Genomic DNA, 22,506 nt, shown 5'->3' with positions numbered 1-22,506 from the left:
GGAATTAACATTCTATTGTCCTAACCCAGACTAAGGCACCAGGAGGTTGGAGACTGACAGTAGCAGAAAGTTATTTCCTGCTGTGTAGGAGAAGGTTTCTCTTTATATGTTAATAGTTGGTTTTAACCTAATCTATCTGCAAGAAACAGGAAGAGAGGGGGAGAGAAAGGGTCTGTCTTTACCTAAGCAAAAGGTGAGAATTATGATAACAAGATCTGTCTGGACCTATTCTTTACAGAGACAAAGGTGAGGATTGTGATAACCAGATCTGTTATTGACATTAGCAGTCATATAGATTCATTCCTATTTTCATAACCCGGTTGCAGCATACAATTTATTAGTTAAAACATACATGGTTATTAAAATCAGCACTGATACAACTTTATTTTACTCAACAGTGCATGGGATTTACTTGGTGTTGTCTTATTTTGGTTGTCTGTTTTCCGCGTTGTATTTTGCTCAGTTTCCTGTTTTATTTTGAAGTCTCTGGTTTTCTGTCTTGTCTTGTCCAATTTACTTCCTGTCTTGTGTTTTCCCGCCTTTTTTGATTACTCTGCCCAGCCTAATGTGTTGCACCTGTCATGAGGGTCCACCGAGTCTATGTGTAAATGTCCGTGCACATGGGTCTCACGCTCCTGGAGGAGTTAAAAAAAGTAGGTTTCGCTCAAAGCAAATTTGCTAATTAATTAAAAAAATGAAAACAGCGCCAACTAAAGGCCGATTGACGCCATATTTGGCACACAGCCTCATTGGCACATGTGGAACAACTGTTAACTAAGTTTTGTGCCCATTGGATTAACCGTGTGCAAGATACAACCGTTCCTGTTTCCACACCCACCTAAAGGAAGTTGGTCCTCTGTAACTTGCGTATTGTGTTAGCTATCAACTTTTGATAACATTTTCTGCGAGTCTATATGCAAGACTCACGTCCCAGGAGTAATTAGACAAAGTATGTTTCCCATATGTCAATATTTAGCCTATTAATTAAAAAAAATTAAAACAGCGCCATCTAATGGCCGATTGCCGCCATCTTTGGCAGAGATGCTACACCGGCCATGAGGAACAACCTTGTCAAGTTTCGGGGCAATCGGAATAATTGTTGCCAAGATAACGCAACTTTGTGTTTAGACAGGAAGTTGCTGTAACTTGCACATTTTTTCAACTATCCAAATTCATTGGATAACTTTTCATCATGAGGGTCAACAGATACTACCTGCAAAGATTCAAGAAGATAGGGTAACACTTTATAATAATGGTACATGAATTATCATGAATTCATGCATGACTTCATGCATGAAAAAGCATGAATTCATTCATGTAGCACTTCATGAACTAACATTAATATACATGGATTTATAGTATTTCATGCATGACTTAATGCAGGAACAATAAGTTTATTAATGCATTAATTAAGGTATTTGAATCATCATGACGTCTGATTTATTAATGATGTTCATGTCTTCTTCATCAGGTAAATTTGTAGTTAAAGTGACAGAACTAAAAACTGTCCAGTCACAGAAGTGTACATATATTCTAATGAATTATAGTGTTGTAATCAAGACTAACTAAACATTACTTCTTCATTACTTCATCGTGTTTGTGGCTCTTCAAATAAAGTGCTGATCTGGTACATCTTTAACATTGATAAATAAAATATGATTAATGGTGGCTTATGCAGCAATCGTCTTTGTGACCCCTCAAATAAATTCATCCCTGTTTATTTAGGCATCACATTTTTGTTTTATAAATTACATTAAACTATAATTGTGGACTTTTAATTATGAATTATTTAGTTGGAAGAATTTTACGTATAATACAGTATTATCTTAAAGCTCAAAAACCATTTAAGACAACTCATTCATATTGATATTAACAAACTTTAATTCATACTCTAAAGCCAACAAGATTTAAGTTTCACATACCATGTCACATAAAAAAGCAATAACATTTGTCACATTTGGAAACCCCAATAATTTTATATTGTTAAATCAGTTGTTATTTCAACTGAACCACTAAAATAGGTAAATACACTCAATCACTAAACAATTTGACTTCTCTACCTCCTGAGACAAAATTTCCTTTAAAGTGTATAGTAACTCCTAAGGTCTATGACTCATATGTAATGATAATTGATGAGAGGCACACACAGTGCACCATCTTGACACAACCATGTTCTTTATATCTGAAGCCAGTCAGCTCTCAGGGAAACATGACCCGAATGTCCTTCAGTAAACGACCAAGAGGTCCTTTCCTATGCCTGTTTCCAAGCCAGTAAGTCCATTCTATAACTGCAAGATGTTCTTTCAAAAGTTTCTCAGTTCTGTTTCCCCTAAGCCGCCAAATTATTGATTTGTATGTTAACCATGCCCTCTCTAGCTGCTGAGTGTGAGCTCCAGTAACAGGATCAACAAACCACCTTGAATGATTCACGGTGAAGTGTGTGTAACCCAAATTGGTGAGAGCGCCCCTATATGCCCTCCACTCATCACTAATGATTACTGTCCCAGGGTGTACATGCTTCACCACCAATGGAAGTAAATGGTTGCGGGACCTCCTCTTCACCAGCTTCAGTAAAGGTCTTCGATGTTTTCCTTTTACTCCAAGCATTCCAAAAACCCAGTTCTTGCGCCTCCAACTGTTGGATATTCTCCCACGACCATACTGTAAATACAACAAGTAAACTCTTTAACACTTCACCATTGGTACCATTCTGTATTAGTGATACAGCTTGATGCCATGACTTTACTATTTTTATTTACCACTTTAGGGTATCTTACAGATGAAAAATGTACAATGGGTATTGGCCAGGAGCAAGGGAATATTTTAAATAAATATGGCTTTAATTAATTATGGAGTAATTATGTACCGTAAACGGTGTTCAGTAAATCAATCAAAACAAGCAACATTGAAAAAGAAAATTCTTTGTGCTGCTCTTTATTATTCTCTATGTGAATGTTGAGCAATTTTACATATCCCTGATTCAAACTATGACTTTGCTTTTCACAATCACTACAAACTAAATGGTAGTTTGAACCAAGAAGTAGAACTATAAATTGCAGTTAGTTAGGGTTTGGGTTAAATGCTTCTGGTCCAAGCAGGCACCGAATCTGGTACTGGGGCTGACCACTTGTACGCCAGTTTTCAGTTTTGGACTCTTTGTTGAAATTACAATCTCTCTCATAAATTGTTCTTATCTTACTTGTGCCATGACATCACAATGCTAAGAAGTTTGCGCACTGACACACCTGCTGTATACAATCTGCATCACAGGTAAACCAGATAGTTTAGACTTCATTTAGCCACAAACTGCCTACCTTTCGTTTATGGCGAAAGTTGCTCTCGTCTATGACAACAAACTCCCTTTCATCACCTAGGCGTTTTCCAGTTTTTGTTTCATGTCGCTTCATTGCATGTCTGCAGACTCTTCTTGCACAGGATGCCATCTTTGAGAGTGTTGTTGAGCTTTTTGCTATGCCATCTGTCTTCATGTCAACCTGCCTCAGTCGCAAGCCTTGTGAAAACCTGATAAGGAAGAAAACGTACCTGTTTATTAAATGTTTCCGGACATCACAACATAGTCATTTTACAGGCTGCGAAAAAATTGTGTTTTGTTATGTCCCTCATTAATTAAATATAGCTACAGAATGCAGTATTGCGGTATACCGCCTTGCTATAACATCTTAGAACAATAAAGCTATGTAAATACATTATAAAGATTATAAACTATTGGATTGCAGTGAAATTATTGGTAAAATGCAGTAAACTCATCTGGATTAGCTGTAGAAAAATTTCATCCATGAAATTAATCTGCATTTTGAATTCTCAATGACAGATCCAGTTCTTATTGTCTTGGTTATTTTTCTTCCACTGTGGCTCTTGTGTCGGCATACCCTGAATAAAAAAATTTAAATTAACGTAAGTAAACCTTCCATGATACAGTAAATACTATATACAATAAATAGGTAATTAACAACATTTTAATAAACACAATTTAATAAACAAAACCAATAGCCATTTAATAAATATTGTGTAAAGCATTATTTTTATAGTATGATAGTCCTGAATTAGGACAAAACCATTTAACCATGGAACATTTCAGTAAATTTAGTCAACCCCTAACATTTTAATACAACAACACCACAACACTATAAATACATTATAAAAAAACATGACAAACAATGATACATATTGGTAAATGGTTGAAACTGCACAGCATTTGTAAAAATAAAAAAGAGAGAGAGTATAAAGTTATGAAGAAAAGAATACAACAGTGCAAAGAAAGGGATAGCCTACAAACAGGAAGTGAAGTGAATTTAGTAAGGTTATGCCACATACCATCTATAGACATCTGTTGAGTTGTGTTTCTTCTTCAGCTTCATTGCATTTTGACATAACTTGCACCTTATTTTCTTTTTCAAAAGCTTTTTGTTTTGTAGCCATCTAATCAGCTTGACTGTCTTCCTTTTAGTTGGCTTTCCTTCAGTCAAACACAATATTTTACTTTCCAGACTCATGTCCGTACCATGGATTGTAAAATTGGTCTTAAGGTGAGGTTTGCTGGCCTATTTCTTTTTTTTCAGCGACGTTATTTATTCATTTATTCATAAATATTCTACTTGGGTGAGCATTGTTCTAAGGCATTACTGTTTAAGTGCCTTATGTTGTGAATAAAGCAACTATAAAAGTGCATCTGCAGTATACTGTATTTTGTGTAAATCTAGTGACCTTAGTATAATTTAGCAAACCCACTCCTTTAATTCTTAATACATTTCAATTTTATGGCACCATTGATCATATCTGATTTATCAATGTTAAAGATGTACCAGGTCAGCACTTTATTTCAGGGGCCACAAACATGATGAAGTAATGAAGAAGTAATGTTTAGTTAGTCTTGATTACAACACTTTAATTCATTAGAATATATGTATACTGCTGTGACTGGTTCAGGTCAGCACTTTATTTCAGGGGCCACAAACATGATGAAGTAATGAAGAAACAATGTTTAGTTAATCATGATTACAACACTATAATTCATTAGAATATATGTACACTTCTGTGACTGGAAAGTTTTTAGTTCTGTCACTTTAACTACAAATTTACCTGATTAAGAACACATGAACAAATTAATAAATCAGAAGTCATGATGATTCAAATACCTTAATTAATGCATTAATAAACTTATTTTTCATGCATGAAGTCATGCATGAATTCATGATCATTCATGTACCAATATTATGGAAATATGTCCGCAATAATTGTATATTAGTATACAGTAAGTGTATTAAATCTGGTGAAGATCGGAGCAACTATGTCCAAGTTAAGGCCGCCCACGCATTAGGGGGCGCTATGGAGCCCGCTTACAGGTATGAGCCAAATCGCTGTAGAGTCTCGCAAACCTCCCAGGTGTTTATGTGGCCGCCAATTTTTGTGAGCTTTCGTGTATATTGAAGCCGTCAAAAATGTGCCCAAGGGCTAAAACCAATTAAGGTCCCATAGGCCACGCCCACTTTGACCAATAAGTACCTTACTGTAGGGTTGGCCTCAGGATTGGCCCTAGATGGTACCCTCCAAATTTTGTAAAAATCTGATGAGCTATGAGGTATAAACTTTATGTACTTGTAGCGCCCCCTAGTTGCCAATTTTCGTAAAATGTGTGGGGCACCTCCAGAGGGTCATGGCAAACAAGAATTTTAAGTTTTGCGTCGATAGCAATTATTTTGGTCGAGATATGGCAATGTTGGTGTTTTCATACTTAACTACACAAATTTGTTTGTGCGTAATATGTGCAATTTTTATCCTATAAAAATTCTTTGGATACCAATTTGTCAGGTCTGTCTGGAGATGCTACCTGCCAAGTTTCGTGCAGATCGGTCGCACGGTCTAGGAGGAGTTCGGCAAAGTAGGTTTTGGATAAATCGTGATTTTTCACGCATAAAAGTCTAGGCGGAAATGAGCGTGGCCTATATCAGGAGATTCAGCTGGATCCAGGGAACGCGAACATATATGGTTTTTGAAAGTGCGATGTACGGCTTGGGAGTTATAGGGCCAAACGCGTTTTCTTCTGCAATAGCGCCACCTAGTGGTGCATATGAATAATTATTTTGAATCTTTGCAATTATTACCAGTTGTGACATTTTTGTGAGTTTTCTTGCATGCTAACCGCCTAAAAAATGTGACGAAGGACTCGAAAAAATAATCCTTACAAAAACAATAGGTTCCTTTGCACTTTCAGTGCAAGGCACCGTTGGGGCCTTGCACTTTTGTGCTCGGGCCCTAATAATAAAATAATAATCCTCTGTAACTCCTCCATGTCTGTCAGAGTCTTTCCAGCCTGAAGTTCAGCTGATCTTTGCTCCAACTCCTCACACGTCCTCTTGATTTCTTCCAGGTTGTTCTTCAGCCGTTCTATGATCTCCATCAACTCTTTCCCCAGTTCTTCTACTTTATTTACATTTCTGTTCTCTTTCATTGTTTTTATTACATTTGCAACCACAGCTCATCTTCTTCCTGCTGCTGCTCCTGCTAAAGCTCCTCCTGCTACTGCTATCGCTGCTGCTGCTGCTAAACTAACCCCCCCAGTGAACAGAGCTGCAAGGACCAGCAGTCCTATTCCTAATATTGCTCCTCCTGCTATAGCTGCTCCTCCTGCTACTACTCCTCCTGCTACTGCTAACACTCTTACTGCTACTAAACTAACCCCCCCAGTGTACGGAGCTGCAAGGGCCATGAGTCCTATTCCTACTACTGCTCCTACTCCTCCTGCTACTGCTGCTCCTCCTGCTACTGCTGCTGCTGCTACTACTGCGTCTTTTGCTGCTACTACTGCGTCTTTTGCTGCTACTGCTCCTCCTGCTCCTACTACTCCTGCTACTGCTAACGCTCCTGCTCCTATTGCTGCTAAATTAACCCCCCCAGTGAATGGAGCTGCAAGGTCAAGGAGTCCTATTCCTACTCCTACTACAGCTCCTACTCCTCCTGCTATTGCTCCTCCTGCTACTGCTCCTCCTGCTACTGCTGCTGCTGAACTAACCCTCTTAGTGAATTTAGCTGCAAAGACCAGGAGTCCTATTCCTACTACTGCTCCTACTCCTACTCCTCCTGCTACTGCTCCTCCTGCTACTGCTAATGCTCCTGCTATTACTGCTGCTAAACTAACCCCCCCAGTCAACAGAGCTGCAAGGACCATGAGTCCTATTCCTACTACTGCTCCTTCTCCACCTGATGCTGCTCCTCCTGCTACTACTAATGCTCCTACTGCTGCTAAATTAGCCTCCCCAGTCAACAGACCTGCAAGGACCAGGAGTCCTATTCCTACTACTGCTCCTCCTGCTGCAGCTGCTCCTGCTGCTACTGCTAGTGCTCCTGCTGCTAAACTAGCCCCCTCAGTGAACAGAGCTTTAAGGACCAGTAGTCCTATTCCTACTACTGCTCCTCCTGCTGCAGCTGCTCCTCCTGCTACTGCTAACGCTCCTGCTGCTAAACTATCCCCCTCAGTGAACGGACCTGCAAGGACCAGGAGTCTTATTCCTATTACTGCTCCTATTCCTCCTGCTGCTGCTCCTAATCCTCTTACTCCTATTCCTACTGCTAATTCTTCTATCGGTCTTACGAATAATAATAATGATAATACTACTTTTGCTAAACCAGCCTTCCGAGCAACCAGACCTTTAAGGAGCTGGTTTCCTAATCCTACTGCTGCTTCTATTCTTACTGCTACTGCTCCTCCTGCTACTGCTCCTCCTGCTACTGCTAACACTCCTGCTACTACTGCTGCTAAACTAACCCCCCCAGTGAACGGAGCTGCAAGGAGCAGGAGTCCTATTCCTAGTACTGCTCCTACTCCTCCAGCAACATATCCTGCTGTTATGTCTTCATCTGTTCTCTTCTGCATCTTTCTGACTTTGAGTTTGTTTATTAATGAACAACTTTAAATCAAACTGTGCTGATGTGATCAGAAAGGCTCTGTGGAGACAGGAAGAGACACACATCATCAGAATAAACACACTCACACACACACACACACACACACACACACACACACACACACACACACACACACACACACACACACACACACACACCCAGGTGTTTCCTCTCAGCTCCACTCTGCAGCAGCTGGGAGGAGAACTAGACTCACCTTAGATTTCTGACATTTAAAAACTCTCTATTCCTTTCAGATTAAAGGAAAACTCTGAGTTAGAGCAGCAGAGGAAACTAACCTCAGCCAACATCAACAATAACACTGATCTGATATTCAATATGTTTAAAATTTAACTTTGGACTCCTGGACTGAGATCCTGGTTCATCCAGAGAGAGGAAAGGTTGTATTTATCTTACAGTCTCAGGAAAGTCACAACTCAAACTAAACTTTATTATATTCATGTGGTCTCTTCCTCAAAAGAGAAGAAACTCTTTAAAATATGATTAGTACGGACAATACAGTAAACAACACATACATAATAAAGATGCATAATATAATAATATAAGAATATACAGTACAGGCCAAAAGTTTGGACACACCTTCTCATTCAATTTGTTTCTTTATCTTCATGACTATTTACATTGTAGATTCTCACTGAAGGCATCAAAACTATGAATGAACACATATGGAATTATGTACTTAACAAAAAAGTGTGAAATAACTGAAAACATGTCTTATATTTTAGATTCTTCAAAGTAGCCACCCTTTGCTTTTTTTGATAACTCTGCAAACCCTTGGTGTTCTCTCAATGAGCTTCATGAGGTAGTCACCTGAAATGGTTTTACCTTCACAGGTGTGCTTTGTCAGGGTTCATTAGTGGAATTTTTTCGCTTATTAATAACAAAAGCAAAGGGTGGCTACTTTGAAGAATCTAAAATATAAGACATGTTTTCAGTTATTTCACACTTTTTTGTTAAGTACATAATTCCATATGTGTTCATTCATAGTTTTGATGCCTGTCAGTGAGAATCTACAATGTAAATAGTCATGAAAATAAAAAGGAAACTCATTGAATGAGAAGGTGGGTCCAAACTTTTGGCCTGTACTATATATATATATACATACAAACAATACAGTAAACAACAAAAGCATAAGACAAAAGGAACAATTTATAACCTGAAGAAACTTACAATTAAGTCTCCAGAGAAAAAACTTCACAGCTATGAAAATATAAAGTAAAGAGCCAGAGTGTTAATAAATATGTAACATGGTTAATATATAATCCTTCCTAAACTAATCTAGTGTGTGTGATGTGTGGAGAGTTAATAAATATGTAACATGGTTCATATATAATCCTTCCTAAACTAATCTAGTGTGTGTGATATGAGGAGAGTTAATAAATATGTAACATGGTTCATATATAATCCTTCCATAACTAATCTAGTGTGTGTGATATGTGGAGAGTTAATAAATATGTAACATGGTTCATATATAATCCTTCCATAACTAATCTAGTGTGTGTGATATGTGGAGAGTTTCCAGCCTCTTCTTTAGAAACTGTGTTGGGTCAACATGAACAAATCCTGAACATCTAAGATCAGCTACCATGGTTACATCATCACATCACTGAATATATATTTAGTCTTCTGATGACATCACTGAATATATATTTAGTCTTCTGATGACAGTCACATCTTCATCAGGAGGTTCTTACCTGTTAGTTGATGCAGGTCCAGCAGCTCTGAGCTCTCAGTCTTCACCTCCTCACGTCCTCTCTGTCTTCACCTCCTCATGTCCTCTCTCTGTCTTCACCTCCACACCTCCTATCTCAGTCTTCACCTCCACACCTCCTCTCTCAGTGTTCACCTCCTCACGTCCTCTCTCTGACCTGTCAGCCTCTGAGTCGTTTCTCTGAAATCACATGACCAGAGAAACCAATCAAACAGCAGCAGAATATCACCTAAAACCTGCAACAGGACATGCTGTGGTTTCCTCTGAACTCTGGGAAACAGCTCTGAGTTCTGTTTTTCTCATTTGGTTTCTCACACCACGACTAGTTTGTTCCTCTTTGATAACCACGTAGGTTTAAATCTGCACCTTACCTTTCTCTAACCTCAAGAATAGCCTTTTTCCATCTTCGTAACATTGCCAAAATTAGGAATATCCTGTCTCAAAACGATGCTGAAAAACTTGTCCATGCATTCGTTACTTCTAGACTAGATTACTGCAATTCCTTATTATCAGGTTGCCCAAATAAGTCCATTAAGACTCTCCAGCTGATCCAGAATGCTGCAGCACGTGTTCTGACGAGAACTAAGAGAAGAGATCATATTTCTCCTGTATTAGCTTCTCTGCATTGGCTTCCAGTGAAATATAGGATTGAATTTAAAATCCTCCTCCTGACTTACAAAGCTCTAAATGGTCAAGCACCAACATACTTAGAAGAGCTCATAGTACCTTATTGTCCCACTAGAGCACTGCGCTCCCAGAATGCGGGGCTACTTATGGTTCCTAGAGTCTCTGGAAGTAGACTGGGGGCCAGGGCCTTCAGCTATCAGGCTCCAGTATTGTGGAACCAGCTCCCAGTCTGGGTCCGAGGAGCAGACACCGTCACCACATTTAAGAGTAAACTGAAAACCCTCCTCTTTGATAAAGCTTATAGTTAAGGAGTGAGGAGTTGCAGCGTCCGCCTAACCCGGCCCACCTGCTTCTCCTCGTAGTCATCAGTTTTATATACTGTATAATTAATAATCTAGCGAGAGTAGAGGGAGGCAGGCCAGTACAGCCCGATCCGGTTGGGGGGAGTTCTAGCCCGACCAGGCACCTCTCTTTAACCTGCCTCTCTTAAGTTATGCTATTACAACTCTAGACTGCCGGGGAGGCTGTTCCTCCCTAAGACACACTGAGCTGCTCTCTCATCTCTACTTGTTACTTTTGTATGCATCCTGTCCCAGAAATGCTTGTTACTAATCTAGCTCTGGGGAGTTTACTCCCCGGAGTCCTTATGTTTTCTTCTTGATTCTCTGCATTTCCCGGCTGCATCCTGCTGCGTCCTGCTGCGTCCGCAGCCTCCCCCCGTGCTCTGCAGCGCCACGTTACATCCCGCAACGCCCTGCTGTGATGTTCATACGCACAGAGTAGTCAGGATCCGGTATAGGAGACTGCACTACTCAGTATGACACGATGTGCCCTGCTATGACATGAACTTCCACGATAACCTTCAAAGTCACTGTGACTTCTAATGTGACTGTTATCACCACTGTTCATCACGCCCCCAACCGGCCCGTCAGACACCGCCTACCAAGAGTCTGGGTCTGCCGAGGTTTCTTCCTAAAAGGGAGTTTCTCCTCGCCACTGTCGCAATAGCCACTGCTAATGCTTGCTCTTGAGGGAATTACTGCAATTGTTGGGGTTTTGGAATTTATAGAGTGTGGTCTAGACCTACTCTGTCTGTAAAGTGTCTCGAGATAACTTTTGTTATGATTTGATACTATAAATAAAATTGAATTGAATTGAATTCTTTGGCCTTGCACTTCTGTCACAACCAGCTACACAAGTAGTACCTTCTGCTTTCAATACAATTCAATTTTATATCTTTAAAATCATAAGAGTTATCTCAAGCCCCTTTACAGACCACACTCTATAATTTACAAAGACCCAACAATTCCAGTAATTCCCTCAAGAGCAAGCATTTAGTGTGACAGTGGCGAGGAAATACTCCTTTTAGGGAGAAACCTGGTACAGACCCAGGCTCTTGGTAAGGCAAGGCAGCTTTATTTATATAGCACATTTCAGCAACAGGGCAATTCAAAGTGCTTTACATAAAACATGAAAGAGCAGTCAGAAACAATTAAAAACAATTTAAAACATTCAAAGTCAAGTATAAAATTTACAGTGCAGTATAAGAATTTAAAGAACTGAGAGAAACATGAAAGAGCAGTTACAAAACTATTAAAAACGATTTAAATACATTAAAAGACAAGAATAAAATTTGCAGTGCAGTATTAGCACTGTTTAGTACTGTTAGTACTACTATGCACTGTTAGGCACTGCCATGCACTTTTAGGCACTGCCATGCACTGGTAGGCACTGTTAGGCACTGCTATGCACTGTTAGGCACTGTTAGGCACTGCTAGGTACTGTTAGGCCCTGTTAGGCACTGTTAGGCAGTGTTAGGTACTGCTAGGTAACAATTAGGCACTATTAAGTACTGTTAGGTACTATTAGGTACTACTAGGAACTGTTGTAGGTACTGTTAGGCACTGCTATGCTTTGTTAGGCACTGTTAGGCACTGCTAGGTACTGATAGGCACTGCTATGCACTGTTAGGCACTGCTATGCACTGTTAGGCCCTGCTAGGCACTGTTAGGTACTGCTAGGTAACAAACCTTTGTAAAAACCTGGAAACAGTTTCTCATCCCGTTTCTTATAGTCAAGACGAATATTTTATTTTGTTAATAGTCCAGACGACTATTTAAAACAAAACTTAGTCATCTGGACTAAGAAATAGTCGCCTGGACGACTATTTCTTAGTCCAGATGACTAAGTTTTGTTTTGTTAATAGTCCAGACGACTATCTCTTAGTCCAGGCGACTAAGTTTAATTTGTAAATAGTGCAGACGACTATTCAATAGTCCAGACGACTATCTCTTAGTCCAGACGACTACGTTTAATTTGTTAATAGTCCAGACGACATTTTAATAGTCCAGACAACTATTTCTTAGTCCAGACTACTAACTTTTATTTTGTTAATAGTCCAGACGACTATTTCTTAGTCCAGACGACTAAGTTTTATTTTGTTAATAGTCCAGACGACTATTTAATAGTCCAGACGACTATTTAAACAAATTAAAAACATTAAAAGACAAGAAAAAAAAATTGGTGGCCGGGTTTGCCACGGAGCCCGGCCGGCACAGCCCGAACAAGCTACGTGGCTCCCATCTCTCCAGCCCATGGGCCCACCACCTGTGGGAGGAACCGCTGGGGTCGGGTGCGCTGCCACATGGGTGGCAGTGAAGGTCAGGGGCCTCGACGGACCAGACCCGGGCATCCATTGTTCTGCTGGGGGACTTCAACGCACACGTGGGCAATGATGGAGACACCTGGAGAGGCGTGATTGGGAGGAACGGCCTCCCTGATCTAAACCAGAGTGTTTGTTTGTTGTTGGACTTCTGTGCTAGTCATGGATTGTCTATAACTAACACCATGTTCGAACATAGGGATGCTCATAAGTGTACCTGGTACCAGAGCACCCTAGGCCGAAGGTCAATGATCGATTTCATAATCGTTTCATCTGATCTGAGGCCGTATGTTTTGGACACTCGGGTGAAGAGAGGGGCAGAGCTGTCAACCGATCACCATCTGGTGGTGAGTTGGGTCAGGGGTGGGGAAGACTCTGGACAGACCTGGTAAGCCCAAACGGGTAGTGCGGGTAAATTGGGAACGTCTGGAGGAGGCCCCTGTCCGACAGACTTTCAACTCACACCTCCGGCGGAGCTTTTCGTGCATCCCTGTGGAGGCTGGGGGGCATTGAACCCGAGTGGACAATGTTCAAAGTTTCCATTGCTGAAGCTGCGGCGAGGAGCTGTGGTCTTAGGGTCTTAGGTGCCTCAAGGGGCGGTAACCCACGAACACCGTGGTGGACACCGGTGGTCAGGGAAGCCGTCCGACTGAAGAAGGAGTCTTTCCGGGATATGTTATCCCGGAGGACTCCGGAGGCAGTTGCAGGGTACCGAACACAAAGTAGTCCCTATTCTTTAAATAGGATTCAAACCACTTGAGTACTGTGCCAGAAAGACCAACCCAGTTTTCCAATCGGTCAAGTAATATGTCATGGTCTACTGTATCAAATGCAGCACTGAGATCAAGTAATACTAAGACTGAAATTTTGCCACTATCTGTGTTTGAGTGGATGTCATTAAAGACTTTAACAAGAGCCGTCTCAGTGCTGTGGTGTGGTTGAAAACCTGACTGGAAGGCATCAAAACTGTTGTTTAGCGATAAGAAAAGGTTGAGTTGTTGAAAAACCACTTTTTCTATGATTTTACTTAAAAATGGGAGGTTTGATATCGGCCTATAGTTGCTCATTAGTGTCGTGTCTAGATTGTTCTTTTTTAGTAGTGGCTTGATGACTGCCGTTTTCAGGGCCTGTGGTAAGATACCTGAGAGCAGAGACGTGTTTACAATCTGTAGAAGATCAGAAGCCAAACAATTCGAAACATTTTTGAAAGGTAGAATATCAAGGCAACAGGAGGAGGTTTTCAGATGTTGTATAATGTCCTCCAGGTTTTTAAGGTTGATCATATGAAATTGTGTCATGTTGGAATTTGTTTTGCGTGAACACTGTGACAACACATATCCTGTACTTGATATGGAAGCACTGACTGTTTGTCTAATTTTCTGAATTTTGTCTGTGAAGAAGGAGGCAAAGTCATTGCAAGCCTTGGTAGACAACAGTTCAGATGCTATTGGTACTGGAGGGTTTGTTAATCTATCAACAGTAGCAAACAAAGCACGTGAATTATTATTGTTTCTGGCAATAATGTCAGAGAAAAAGGACCGCCTTGCATTCCTTAGTTCCAGATTATAAATGCGAAGTCTCTCTTTATAAGTGTTATAATGGATCTGGAGATTAGATTTTCGCCAACTGCGTTCAGCTTTTCGACACTCTTTTTTTCTGTTCTCACCACTATAAAACTTCTCCATGGAGATCTTTTCTTACCAGACACACCTTTGACCTTAGTGGGAGCAACAGTATCAATAACATCCGTAATTTTACAGTTGAAATTATCTACAACCTTAGTCACTGAGGCCCCAGTGAGGGCGGGTGTAGAAGAGAAAAGCTGAATGAATGATTCACTGGTGTTTTCAGTGATTTACCATTTTCTGATTAACTTTGTTTGAACAGGCAGTGTCTGAAGGCAAGGCAAGGCAATTTTATTTATATACCACATTTCAGCAGCAGTGCAATTCAAAGTGCTTTACATTAAACAATAAAACATTAAACACATTTAAGAAATAAAACAGAAATTAAAATAAAAAAAACATTAAAACAGATAAAATACAGGCATGAAATTCACAACACAGTACAATGAATTAAGAATAGGTATTGTCAAAAAGATAGGTCTTCAGCCTAGATTTAAAAGAGCTAAGAGTTGTTGCTGACTTACAGTCACATGGAAGTTTGTTCCAGATAACTGAGGCGTAAAAAATGAACGCTGCTTCCCTCTTTTTGGTTCTGACTCTGGGGACAGATAGCAGACCTGTCCCAGATAATCTGAGAGGTCTGTGTGGTTCATAGTTTACAAGCAGATCCGAAATGTATTTTGGACCTAAACAGTTTAGTGAATTATAAACCAGCAAAAGTACTTAGAACTGGACTGATGTGATTCACTCTCTTGGTTTTAGTGAGGACCCGAGCAGCGACATTTTGAATTAGCTGCAGCTGCCTAATAGACTTTTTCGTAAGACCTGTGAAGACACCATTAAATTAGTCAAGTCTACTGAAGATAAAAGCATGGTTTAACGTGGATGTTAAAATTCAGGTCAGAGTCCATGACTACACCAAGATTTCTGGCTTTGTTTGTCTATTTACAGTTTTTTCCAACTGCTTACACACGTTTTCAAAACTATGTCTCCTTTTTTCAAAACTCTACACACAATTCCTAAAACTGCACACACAAAATGCTAAATGCCTCACATGTCCTTCAAAATGAAACACTGCATTCAAAATACCATAAACATATCTCAACTTTGACTCAAATAACCACTCGTTACAACCGAGGTCTGCAGCAAAGCATTTGTGAAGCCACAACACGCACAACCTTGAGGGGGATGGGCTACACCAGCAGAAGACCCCACCGGGTACCTCTCATCTCCTCTAACAATAGGAACATGAGGCTACACCAGCAGAAGACCCCACCGGGTACCTCTCATCTCCTCTAACAATAGGAACATGAGGCGACACCAGCAGAAGAACCCACCGGGTACCTCTCATCTCCTCTAACAATAGGAACATGAGGCGACACCAGCAGAAGACCCCACCGGGTACCACTCATCTCCACTAACAATAGGAACATGAGGCTACACCAGCAGAAGACCCCACCAGGTACCACTCATCTCCACTAACAATAGGAACATGAGGCTACACCAGCAGAAGACCCCACCGGGTACCACTCATCTCCTCTAACAATAGGAACATGAGGCGACACCAGCAGAAGACCCCCCCGGGTACCACTCATCTCCCCTAACAATAGGAACATGAGGCTACACCAGCAGAAGACCCCACCGGGTACCACTCATCTCCACTAACAATAGGAACATGAGGCTACACCAGCAGAAGACCCCACCGGGTACCACTCATCTCCACTAACAATAGGAACATGAGGCTACACCAGCAGAAGACCCCACCGGGTACCACTCATCTCCACTAACAATAGGAACATGAGGCTACACCAGCAGAAGACCCCACCGGGTACCACTCATCTCCACTAGAAATAGGAACATGAGACTACACCAGCAGAAGACCCCACCGGGTACCACTCATCTCCACTAGAAATAGGAACATGAGACTACACCAGCAGAAGACCCCACCGGGTACCACTCATCTCCACTAGAAATAGGAACATGAGACTACACCAGCAGAAGACCCCACGGGTACCACTCATCTCCACTAGAAATAGGAACATGAGACTACACCAGCAGAAGACCCCACCGGGTACCACTCATCTCCACTAGAAATAGGAACATGAGACTACACCAGCAGAAGACCCCACCGGGTACCACTCATCTCCACTAGAAATAGGAACATGAGGCTACAATGAGCACGAGCTCACCAAAACTGGACAGTTGAAGACTGTAAAAATGTTGCCTGTTCTGATGAGTCTCGATTTCTGTTGAGACATTCAGATGGTAGAGTCAGAATTTGTGGTAAACAGAATGAGAACATGGATCCATCATGCCTTGTTACCACTGGGCAGGCTGCTGGTGGTGGTGGGGGGTGTAATGGTGTGTGTGGGGGGTGGGGGGGGGTACCTTTCTCCTTCAGAACTGCCTTAATTCTTTGTGTCATTCATTCAACAAGGTGCTGGAAGCATTCTTTGGAAATGTTGGCCCATATTGCTACGATAGGGTCAAACACGGTACTAGTATAGTGTTCCTAATAATCCTTTAGGTGAGTGTATATATATATATATATATATATATATATATATATATATATAAAAGTTTGGACACACTTTCTCATTCAATGCGTTTCCTTAATATTTTCATGGCTATTTATATTGTAGATTCTCACTGAAGGCATCAAAACTATGAATGAACACATTTTATTAATAAGGGAAAAAATTCCACTAATGAACCCTGACAAAGCACACCTGTGAAGGCAAAACCATTTCAGGTGACTACCTCATGAAGCTCATTGAGAGAACACCAAGGGTTTGCAGAGTTATCAAAAAAAGCAAAGGGTGGCTACTTTGAAGAATCTAAAATATAAGACATGTTTTCAGTAATTTCACACTTTTTTGTTAAGTACATAATTCCATATGTGTTCATTCATAGTTTTGATGCCTTCAGTGAGAATCTACAATGTAAATAGTCATGAAAATAAAGAAACAAATTGAATGAGAAGGTGTGTCCAAACTTTTGGCCTGTACTGTATAGTACAGGCCAAAAGTTTGGACACACCTTCTCATTCAATTTTTTTTATATATATATATATATATATATATATATATATATATATATATATATATATATATATATATATATACATATATATAGAAAGTAAAGAGCTAGAGATTTTATAAATATGTAACATGGTTAATATATAATCCTTCTTAAACTAATCTAGTGTGTGTGATATGTGGAGAGTTAATAAATATGTAACATGGTTCATATATAATCCTTCCATAACTAATCTAGTGTGTGTGATATGTGGAGAGTTAATAAATATGTAACATGGTTCATATATAATCCTTCCATAACTAATCTAGTGTGTGTGATATGTGGAGAGTTAATAAATATGTAACATGGTTCATATATAATCCTTCCTAAACTAATCTAGAGTGTGTGATATGTGGAGAGTTAATAAATATGTAACATGGTTCATATATAATCCTTCCTAAACTAATCTAGTGTGTGTGATATGTGGAGAGTTAATAAATATGTAACATGGTTCATATATAATCCTTCATAAACTAATCTAGTGTGTGTGATATGTGGAGAGTTAATAAATATGTAACATGGTTCATATATAATCCTTCCTAAACTAATCTAGAGTGTGTGATATGTGGAGAGTTAATAAATATGTAACATGGTTCATATATAATCCTTCATAAACTAATCTAGTGTGTGTGATATGTGGAGAGTTTCCAGCCTCTTCTTTAGAAACTGTGTTGGGTCAACGTGAACAAATCCTGAACATCTAAGATCAGCTACCATGGTTACATCATCACATCACTGAATATATATTTAGTCTTCTGATGACATCACTGAATATATATTTATTCTTCTGATGACATCACTGAATATATATTTATTCTTCTGATGACATCACTGAATATATATTTAGTCTTCTGATAACAGTCACATCTTCATCAAGAGGATTAGAGTTTCTTGCCTGTTAGTTGATGCAGGTACAGCAGCTCCGAGATCTGTCTTTGTGTCCACAAGTCCTCTCTCAGTCTTCACCTCCACGCGTCTTCTCTCCATCTGTCTGATCAGCATCCGTCCACCTGAGTTGTTTCTCTGAAATCACATGACCAGAGAAACCAATCACACAGCATCAGCATATCACCTAAAACCTGCAACAGGACATGTTCAGCCTCTAAACAGCGTGCAGCGTGTTGCTGTGGTTTCCTCTGAACGCTGGGAAACAGCTCTGAGTTCTGTTTCTCTCATTTGGTTTCTCACCCCTTGACTTGATTGTTGGTCTTTGAAAACCACGTAGGTTTAAATCAGCACCTGACCTTTATTTGGCCTTGCACTTCTGTCACAACCAGCTACACAAGTACACAAGGTACTTCACAAGTACCGTCTGTACTTATTTAGTACCTTTTGCTTTCACTACAATTCAATTTTATTTCTTTAAAATCATAACAAGAGTTATCTCAAGCCCCTTTACAGATAGAGTAGTTCTAGACCACAATCTATAATTTACAAAAGACCCAACAATTCCAGTAATTCCCCCAAGAGCTCTAATATATTATCTGTCTGCTATGTGACATCAGTCAGCCAATCAGACTCATTTCAGTATAAGTAAGTAAAAATGTTATACAAACAAACAAAAAGGTGGCAGAAAAGACTTAAATATCACTATGGCACATACATTTACAATGTTACAGTTTTTTCCAACTGCTTACACACATTTTCAAAACTATGTCTCCTTTTTTCAAAACTCTACACACAATTCCCAAAACTGCACACACAAAATGCAAAATGCCTCACATGTCCTTCAAAATGAAACACTGCATCAAAATTCCAAATGCCATAAACACATCTCAAAATGAAGCATTTGCATCAAATGGCAAACACTATTTTCATAATGTTAATTTTTTTGATATACGATGTACACACTGTTGTTCTAAATTCAAAGCTCTTTTGTCTTTCATAGGCTTATATCTACATTTACAGTTTCTTTCGATTGCTAAACAACAGTGGGCACAACTGGAGTCACATGTGCAAAACTCAAACCACAGTCTACACAGCAGCAGTTCATGTAGACCAGACTCTAACTCCAGTCTACACAGCATCAGTTCATGTAGACCAGACTCTAACTCCAGTCTACACAGCATCAGTTCATGTAGACCAGACTCTAACTATAGTCTACACAGCATCAGTTCATATAGACCAGACTCTAACTACAGTCTACACAGCATCAGTTCATATAGACCAGACTCTAACTACAGTACATAGCAGCAGTTCATGTAGACCAGACTCTAACTATAGTCTACACAGCAGCAGTTCATGTAGACCAGACTCTAACTATAGTCTACACAGCATCAGTTCATATAGACCAGACTCTAACTACAGTCTACATAGCAGCAGTTCATGTAGACCAGACTCTAACTATAGTCTACACAGCAGCAGTTCATGTAGACCAGACTCTAACTATAGTCTACACAGCATCAGTTCATGTAGACCAGACTCTAACTACAGTCTACACAGCATCAGTTCATGTAGACCAGACTCTAACTATAGTCTACACAGCAGCAGTTCATATAGACCAGACTCTAACTATCTACACAGCAGCAGTTCATGTAGACCAGACTCTAACTATAGTCTACACAGCATCAGTTCATATAGACCAGACTCTAACTATAGTCTACACAGCATCAGTTCATATAGACCAGACTCTAACTATAGTCTACACAGCATCAGTTCATGTAGACCAGACTCTAACTATAGTCTACACAGCAGCAGTTAATGTAGACCAGACTCTAACTATAGTCTACACAGCAGCAGTTAATGTAGACCAGACTCTAACTATAGTCTACACAGCAGCAGTTCATGTAGACCAGACTCTAACTATAGTCTACACAGCAGCAGTTAATGTAGACCAGACTCTAACTATAGTCTACACAGCAGCAGTTCATGTAGACCAGACTCTAACTATAGTCTACACAGCAGCAGTTCATATAGACCAGACTCTAACTACAGTCTACACAGCATCAGTTCATATAGACCAGACTCTAACTACAGTCTACACAGCAGCAGTTCATATAGACCAGACTCTAACTATAGTCTACACAGCAGCAGTTAATGTAGACCAGACTCTAACTATAGTCTACACAGCATCAGTTCATGTGGACCAGACTCTAACTATAGTCTACACAGCATCAGTTCATGTAGACCAGACTCTAACTATAGTCTACACAGCAGCAGTTCATGTAGACCAGACTCTAACTCCAGTCTACACAGCATCAGTTCATGTAGACCAGACTCTAACTATAGTCTACACAGCAGCAGTTCATGTAGACCAGACTCTAACTATAGTCTACACAGCATCAGTTCATGTAGACCAGACTCTAACTACAGTCTACATAGCAGCAGTTCATGTAGACCAGACTCTAACTATAGTCTACACAGCATCAGTTCATGTAGACCAGACTCTAACTATAGTCTACACAGCAGCAGTTCATGTAGACCAGACTCTAACTATAGTCTACACAGCAGCAGTTCATGTAGACCAGACTCTAACTACAGTCTACACAGCAGCAGTTCATATAGACCAGACTCTAACTACAGTCTACACAGCATCAGTTCATGTAGACCAGACTCTAACTCCAGTCTACACAGCATCAGTTCATGTAGACCAGACTCTAACTATAGTCTACACAGCAGCAGTTCATGTAGACCAGACTCTAACTACAGTCTACACAGCATCAGTTCATGTAGACCAGACTCTAACTACAGTCTACACAGCATCAGTTCATGTAGACCAGACTCTAACTATAGTCTACACAGCATCAGTTCATGTAGACCAGACTCTAACTCCAGTCTACACAGCATCAGTTCATGTAGACCAGACTCTAACTATAGTCTACACAGCATCAGTTCATGTAGACCAGACTCTAACTCCAGTCTACACAGCAGCAGTTCATGTAGACCAGACTCTAACTATAGTCTACACAGCAGCAGTTCATGTAGACCAGACTCTAACTATAGTCTACACAGCATCAGTTCATGTAGACCAGACTCTAACTCCAGTCTACACAGCAGCAGTTCATGTAGACCAGACTCTAACTATAGTCTACACAGCATCAGTTCATGTAGACCAGACTCTAACTACAGTCTACACAGCATCAGTTCATGTAGACCAGACTCTAACTATAGTCTACACAGCATCAGTTCATGTAGACCAGACTCTAACTATAGTCTACACAGCAGCAGTTCATGTACACCAGACTCTAACTACAGTCTACACAGCATCAGTTCATGTAGACCAGACTCTAACTATAGTCTACACAGCATCAGTTCATGTAGACCAGACTCTAACTCCAGTCTACACAGCATCAGTTCATGTAGACCAGACTCTAACTCCAGTCTACACAGCATCAGTTCATGTAGACCAGACTCTAACTATAGTCTACACAGCATCAGTTCATGTAGACCAGACTCTAACTCCAGTCTACACAGCAGCAGTTCATGTAGACCAGACTCTAACTATAGTCTACACAGCATCAGTTCATGTAGACCAGACTCTAACTATAGTCTACACAGCATCAGTTCATGTAGACCAGACTCTAACTATAGTCTACACAGCAGCAGTTCATGTAGACCAGACTCTAACTATAGTCTACACAGCATCAGTTCATGTAGACCAGACTCTAACTATAGTCTACACAGCATCAGTTCATGTAGACCAGACTCTAACTCTAGTCTACACAGCATCAGTTCATGTAGACCAGACTCTAACTATAGTCTACACAGCAGCAGTTCATGTAATATTTAATATATATATATAAATATTTATTAAGCAAAAAATTACTGTTGTATACAGCTGCATACAACAAAACCATAAACATATGCAAACCAAAAGTATATTATTTAGAATACAGTAAATATCACAATCGCGTGTGTGTGTG

The 22,506-nt window shown here is 40.1% G+C and overlaps 1 protein-coding gene across 1 annotated transcript; it reads right to left on the bottom strand.

Annotated features, from left to right (window-relative positions):
• Positions 1-6,496: 6,496 nt before the first annotated feature.
• LOC114570584 (elastin-like) lies at positions 6,497-9,719 on the bottom strand. The gene is made up of 2 exons (XM_028600907.1): positions 9,636-9,719; positions 6,497-7,962 (listed from the first exon to the last, which is right to left on the bottom strand). Exon 2 carries the CDS (start codon positions 7,889-7,891, stop codon positions 6,497-6,499), a length of 1,395 nt encoding a protein of 464 aa, XP_028456708.1. The 5' UTR covers positions 7,892-7,962; positions 9,636-9,719.
• Positions 9,720-22,506: the final 12,787 nt, after the last annotated feature.

Source organism: Perca flavescens, chromosome 16 (assembly GCF_004354835.1).
Source record: "Perca flavescens isolate YP-PL-M2 chromosome 16, PFLA_1.0, whole genome shotgun sequence".
Taxonomy (NCBI): domain Eukaryota; kingdom Metazoa; phylum Chordata; class Actinopteri; order Perciformes; family Percidae; genus Perca; species Perca flavescens.
This window is presented reverse-complemented; position numbering and strand designations above follow the sequence as displayed.

What these genes read in the sequence shown, in the direction of transcription:
- LOC114570584 (XM_028600907.1), bottom strand. Translation starts at nt 7,891, where the DNA reads ATGCAGAAGAGAACAGATGAAGACATAACAGCAGGATATGTTGCTGGA.